The sequence below is a fragment of the Tribolium madens genome, unplaced genomic scaffold, assembly GCF_015345945.1.
Source record: "Tribolium madens isolate multiple individuals breed KSU strain unplaced genomic scaffold, Tmad_KSU_1.1 Scaffold_7;HRSCAF=85;Tcas5.2_LG10, whole genome shotgun sequence".
Lineage (NCBI taxonomy): Eukaryota > Metazoa > Arthropoda > Insecta > Coleoptera > Tenebrionidae > Tribolium > Tribolium madens.
In genome coordinates this window covers 9,453,478-9,460,656 of record NW_025401050.1, presented here as the reverse complement: position 1 = coordinate 9,460,656, position 7,179 = coordinate 9,453,478, and the positions used below count along the sequence as shown (strand labels likewise).

Sequence of the window (7,179 nt, the reverse complement as noted above, 5' to 3'; positions counted from 1 at the left end):
AAAACTTGTTCTTTAATATACTATTTAAGTAAAGAAACAGTTTTTGTTTATTCTAATTAGAACAAAGAAGGTGCAATTGACCATTTTTAAGCAAAAAAAGAGTCTTAAAACAAATACTTTTATAAAAATGCAATTTTAAGTTAGATTAACATACATTTCTCCTATATGGCGCAATACTTTAACTTCAAAAAATCATATCTTAAAAACTACTCGGCATATTATTTTGAAAATTTGGATTTCTACTAATAAAAAGATGCTCTACATGATGGTGACAAAGATAAAAAAATTGCTCGTAGGGTTTTTCTTAGATTACTTCGAACTTCTTCGAACACTGTTCGAAGAAAAGTTTGCCAATATTCAATTTCAAATTTTATATCATTCTAAAGGGCAAGGCCATCCCTTTGGAATGGACTTTATTTGAAGGAAATCGGCCTAATAGTTATTGAGTAATGATTTTTTAAAGTATTTTAAATTCATTTAAATTAGAAAAGTGTGTGGACTTTTTGAATTTTTTTTTTGGTGCATTTGATTTGTCTCACTGAGACGAACAAAATGATATAAAATTTGTCAAGTTGTCACGACATGACTTTTTTTTTGTCGACCTGTGTATTCAACTCACTTTGTAGTTCAACATGGATCCAGCTAGGGCCCTTGTGGAGGCTCCTCCGTCGTCTCCGGTCGATTCTGAAAGACTGCTGATGCTGAAGCGTTGCGCTGAAGCCAAATCGGCTTGGACTTCGAGTCGATGGCCGGCCATACTGCCCGCCAAAGCTACAGTACTGGAAGATTCTCGATCGGGTTCTCTCAAGACTTGACTGCCGCTCGCCATTGAAAGACTCGCCTCGCCAATGGAAGGATTGGCCACTTTGGCGCTGACAGCGTCGATTGAGGAATTATCAGCTGTGCGATTTGTTACGATTGCTGAATCGTCCGATGACGAAGAACCGCCACATCCGCCGGAACGACACAGCGAGACCGGAACTACACCGTAGACGTAGAAGAGCAAAATCGGAACGCCGATTCCTACGGCAAGACCGGCCAGGATTGGAGAGATCATCACCTGAAAAAACAACAAAAAAAAATTAAATAAATGAAAGCTGATGTTCTCACATTCTTTTATTCAATTTATACCAAAATATTAACATTTGTATGTTTGTTAGAGTAAAAAAAATTGGTAGCAGCTAGCCACAAATTTTGTTTGCTCTTTGTTTTTGTCCCTAGAAATTTTGTTAAAAAATTATGGTTGTGTTCAAATTGAGATGTTGTCAAAATTTTGACTTTTATGAATTTGGTGTGCCTGTTTGCTCTTTTAAAGCACTATAATTGAATATCTGAGGACGGACATCATTACCTAAGGTCTAAAGACAGAATTCAGGGCTAATAATTTTGACAAAAATTACAAAAACATTGAAGAAAAAGGATGTATATACAGAAAAAAGTTATTTAGCAAAAGATACCAAGTGGGTATTTTGATGATTGGCAATAAACTTTGTGTAATTTATTGAAATGAGCTCAAAGTTGATGCATTTTATAAATTCTTCTTCAGTTTTAGTTTCAAAATTGTTACTTTTTCAACTCGTTCCTCAAAAACGATGCACAAGACACTAATTTAATTGCGTTTTGTCCGAGATTCTTTCTCATTCATGTTCATTTTGTATTCTTGTCAATTTTTTGCTAAAAATTAAGAATGTTTACCAAACCTGCATTACAAATTGCGTCTACATTTTAACGGGCCCTTTTTCTAACTTCCTGCTTGCGAACTATTCGTTTCCAAATTTCGAAAAACTGTTAGCAGTACCGAATTTGTTCGTTTTTTTGGTGTTTCGTCTCTAAATTTTCTTAGACGATTTTTTGTGTTGACGTTTAATGACATTGTTTTGAAATTAATTCAAAAAATCGGAACTGCCAACTTCCTTTATTAAAATTACCATGAATGAATGTAGTAGTGATGCCAACGTTAAGACTATTTGGCATTTCCATTTAAAAAAAAAACAGACTTTATTATATTTTCCTATCAAAAATATGTACATACAACTTGTCAACTATCATTGACAGTAGCTAAAAATAAGATTAACAGTCCTAAAGCATGCTTTACAATTTAATGTCACTCAAGTGACATTGAGGACCAAAGTATTTTGTCTCCAACTGTACGTAGATGGATTTTCATCAATCCTATCGGATTTGATTAAGAGTTTCATTTTTATTTAGTAAAGTGTCTTTTACATTGTAAAAAATAATGTTTGGGTCACTTCGAGTAGCTTCAGGTCGGTTCAGGTCACTTTAGGCTACTTCGGATTACTTTGACTTGAAGTAAAAAGAAAGTGTTAAATGTACTGACTTTTGATTTTCAAAAGAAGAAAAATTCTTAAGGAAATGTTTAAATTTAGTTGTAAAAATGCCAATCGAGACGTTTCAAAACATCGTGCAACAAAAAGACAGTTGGGGAGACTAAGAAAGAGTCAGATGTACTGGTTTAAAAAATTTCTAAACTTGCAAAAAAACATTTAAAAACTTCTTAAAGCAATGCTTGAATAAAAAAAAATGCCAATCCAGAGTTTTCAAAACATCGTGCTACAAAAGACAGTTGGGGAGACTAAGAAAGTGTGAGATGTACTGGATTAAATTTTGGCCTGTAATAAAAGTAATGAGAGGATAATGATGCATATTCCCGGATTGTCGAACATTAGTAACCTACATGCATTCCACATTTACGTAGGTGGATTTTCATTATACGATGCTGGTGTATTTAAATAGAAAAAAATATCATATAATCCATTTAACCAGTTTAATAAAAAAGATGAAATTAGGTAATTGTTTTGAAAAATCGGCAAATACACGGTGACTCATGTAGTGAAAAGTGTTATCACTGATAATCAAATATATGCTTTTATTATATTTTTTCATTGCATACCTATTTTTCAAAATATAAATGTTTAAAAATAGCACAAATCCTGCACTAGACCTAAATCACGTGTCTGCAATCAATAATTTAAAACGTTTGGTACCACAGATATCCATTTTTTATTGCTATCAACGTAACCATGGAGAACGAATTTTTGATTTTGATTTTTTTACGCTCTTTTTTTCTACTCTTGTCTTGTATATCCCAAGACTTTTCTATTGGCACACTGGCAACGTCGCATCTGCATTTTTTGAGGTAAAGAAGAATCTGTATTACAAAACCCTAATGATAAATCTAGAGACAAGAAGCTCCACTACTTCATACAAAAAAGTAAACAAAAAAGTCGTAATATATTTGTCATTTTTTAAATTTTATATATTAATATATTCAATCTGAACTATCATATTACATATCAACTGACAAGGAAATGACCACTTCTCAACTCGAACTTGATATTTCATAATAAGGAATTGTTAAATGAAGTTGAAATATCATACTTTCCAACTTTTCATATGTAAGGTAATTTGAATATTACTTTTTGATTGTGAATAAAAAATTACTATTAAAGTTGTATCTTTAAATGACTGTAGAAAAATCAGTACAAAATTTTTCTTTGCAATTTGTTATACGGTTACTGTGAATCATCCTGTATGTTTTTGGTTTTGATCTGAATGTTAAAAATTGAAAAAGTAATGTCCGCGTCAAATGTTGTATGTACATAACATGTCGTTAATAAACTTCTTTGTAAAAATAGTAACACTATTATTATTATTCCAGTGAGTTTTATTATAAACACCTATAAGTATACTTCGTACGTGGTACAGTGCCGGACAATAAATTTGGTCCACCATTGTTCTGTCACTTCAAAAACAATTGTCAATATAATTGACGTGCAGATTATTTTATTGTCATAATACTGTCACAACTGTCAGCCATCAATATGCTTTCAATTACATATTTTAATAAAGTTCTATGATAACAATCTATGATAACCTATGTCAAGACTTAATAGGTGATGTTAGTTCACATACACTATCGGCCAAAAGTAAAGAAACATTTGCGAATATTAAATATTTCATTGTAGGTGTATTTGATTTTTATATAATTTATTACAAGTAATTTGTTGGGTTATTCTTAAATATATTTTACAGAATTTAGTAAGAATTAAACACTTGTTGTTGAATGAAAAATTTATTTTATTTTTTCAAGGGACAAAAGTGAAGAAACAATAAATTTATAATTACATATAAATGTTACAGAATCGATTAACTTATTAATATATTCTAAGCTTACGTTTTTCCACGTTATTTTTACGGCTTCGATTAATTCTTGTTTTGAATTGAAACCTCGACTGTTTTCTTCTCTTAATTGACGATCAATATAGTCCCAAAGATTCTCAATAGGATTGAGATCGGGACTCTGAGCAAGCCATTGCATTACAGGTATTTGTTCCTTTAAAATCCAATCTTTTGCAACTTTGGCTGTATGTTTGGGGTCATTATCGTGTTGAAAAGTCCATCTCAGCGGCATATTATCTTCAGCAAAAGGAAGCATTTCTTCTCTTAAAATACGAAGATAAAGAAATCTGTCCATTATTCCACCAATAACGTGGAGTGGTCCTACTCCGTGACCGGAAAAACAACCCCAAAACATAGCGCTGCCACCACCATGTTTCAAAGTCCATTTTGAGTATTTAGGATTAAATCTTTCCTGTTTTGGTCGTCTTACTCACTGAATTCCGTCTGAGCTATGCATTCATCGGAAAATAACACATTTTTCCATTGAGTAGGTGACCAATTTAAATGCTCTCTAGCAAATTCCAATCTGCGCTGTCTATTTTTGGCAGAAATAAACGGTGTCTTTGCTGGTTTTCGCCCGTAGAGTCCAAATTCATTCAGTCTTCGTCGAATGGACCTCACTGATATACCCACATTTGGAATTTGTTGTCTTATTTTTACAGCAGATAAAAATGGATTATTTTGAGAAAGTCTTTTAATTATCCGTTTTACGCGGTCTTCCACTTTTTGGAACACTTACTAAAGTTTTTCTTTTTTTAAATAAGGCAATTGTTTTCGATACAAGACAGCGATTTAAGTTCAATTGCCTGGCAATGTCAATTTGTTTCTCACCCGCCTCAAATTTGTCTATAATTAGTTTTCTCAAGTCTTGAGACAGTTGTTTACCTTTAGGCATAATTACAACTCTTTAAAGAACAATTTTTGTAGGAACTGTTTTGCACCGACGTTGTAATTAACTTTACAATAGGTAAAATGAAAATGTTTCTTTACTTTTGTCCTTAGCAAAATAGTAAAAAGTTCACTGTATGTATAAACATTATCCAACTTGACCAAAAAGCTTATAAAAAATGATCTTAAGTATAAGTGCACATAAATCGTTTTCGTTCTCATATTTATATGAAAAATAAATAAAAAAAAATCAATTGTTTCTTTACTTTTGGCCGGCACTGTATATCCCGCTTTAGAGGTGAATGTCATTTGGACATTTGTGGTAGACCAAATTTATTGTCAGGCACTGTACATATTTTATTGAGATTTATGGGAAAATTAATAGAGACTAGTTATTTGATTTGAATTAAATTTTCTAATCCCTTTAAATAACATTCTCGTTCAAACAACACAATGCGCTTTTTTAATGGTTTGTTTTTAAGTCTCATAAACAAATATTTATCCTCTCGATAATACATGTTTAATGATATAAAAACACATTTTGAGTGTGTAGTACATTTTTTGAAATGTTTTTTTTACCAAACAATTTTTCATCTTTCTATTGTGAATTCTAATTTACAGGATTTTTCGTTTTCGTCGAGTAAAACACCCCCTATATCATTACAATTAGAATGTCACATTCTGATCTAGTTAAGATTGTGATATTCTGACACCGTGTATATTTCAAACTATGCTTGCTACATTTATAAAATTTCCATAATTTACCACTTCCACCACAACTTTCAATCTCTGGTAATGACAATAGTAATTGTCTGGTTAAACAAGGCAAGTTCCGGTGTAAATACCACACACAAAAGACGTATTCACAATACAATAATTCCATTCGTTCTACCATACAAATCAGTTTGTAAATCGCCACGACCTCAAATTTTTTTTAATATTAATAATCCCAGTGTTTAAAACTTAATTTTTCTTGATTTATTTGAATTGTTGCGCCTTTTGGCGAATTTAATCGATCCACCACCACCACCACCACCACCAGCAGCAGCCACCCTCTTGCACCACGCCCTTCTGTCGCGTCGCACACACAGTCGCACTCCTGGCATGGCCCAGTGATGTCCGAAAGCGAAGAAGAGACGAGCAGCGTCGCCGATTGGCCCGTCACCGAAGAATGGCTCCAGGCCGTCCTTCGACACCACCACAACGACCTCGGCGACGCCGCCACCTCAATCACCGTCGTCGATTTCACAGTGAAACCGGGCTGCGATGCCGGGGAGAGCGTCCTGAGTGATATTCTCGCCGTTGCCGTCAAATACTCTCTCAAAAATGATCCTCTCGCGCACTGTCTCAGTTTCATCATCAAGCTGCTGCCCCAGGACCCTTTCAGTCGCTATTTTGTCACCGAAGCGCAATTCGATCTCAGAGAAATCAAATTCTACACGCAAGTAAGTCAAAAAAAAAAAAAACACAAGACTTTAAACTATCGAACTATTTCCTTTTGTAACAAGCATAATTTTTGGTACCAGTCTTAAAACACATAATGGTAAAAAGAAAAAATCTCCAACACATTTTTAATTAATTTTTTTTTCGATAAACGTTAACCCAGGGTTAAATAATAAAAAAACTGCCCTAAAGTAAGTGATGCGAAAAGTTTTTGTATGAAAATTAAAAACAGAAAAATTATGTAACTGCTTGAAATTCTTCTAAGAGTCCCCATATTTCTTGGCAAATTATTCGATATTTATCTAAAAACTATTGGAAAATTGTAAAATATTTGGCTGTCAAATGTCTATAAAAGTGCATTTTCCGATTTGATTACTTTCTACAAAACTTAAGGATTGTAAATGATAAACAAGAGCGTTTTCATCAAGATATCAGTGCCATGGGGGACTTCTGCAAAAGGGAAGACTTTACTCCTCATAAAAAACAAAAACGAAACTCTTGAAAATATTTCTTTGTCAAATATATGATCAATTTATTATCTAGTGTTAGAAATGTTTCTAATCTAGGATTAGAAATGTTTTAATACATTTTTTAAGTTCAGTTTATATTGTAAATATGAGTGATTACTACCACCACTCCTTAAATTTG

General features: G+C 32.8%; 2 protein-coding genes across 3 annotated transcripts in view; one reads left to right on the top strand and one right to left on the bottom strand.

The window, feature by feature from the left end:
- LOC123010269 (E3 ubiquitin-protein ligase RNF19A-like) overlaps positions 1-7,179 on the bottom strand; it is a 32,830-nt gene that overhangs the window by 3,816 nt on the left and 21,835 nt on the right. For both annotated transcript variants that reach the window (XM_044407013.1, XM_044407014.1), the window contains exon 10: positions 620-1,060. In XM_044407013.1, coding sequence (XP_044262948.1) covers positions 620-1,060 — 441 coding nt within the window. The remainder of the gene's footprint in view (positions 1-619; positions 1,061-7,179) is intronic.
- Positions 5,955-7,179, top strand: part of LOC123010270 — a 4,705-nt gene continuing 3,480 nt past the window's right edge. Inside the window, exon 1 of the mRNA XM_044407015.1 lies at positions 5,955-6,533. Coding sequence (XP_044262950.1) covers positions 6,204-6,533 — 330 coding nt within the window. The 5' untranslated portion in view covers positions 5,955-6,203. The remainder of the gene's footprint in view (positions 6,534-7,179) is intronic.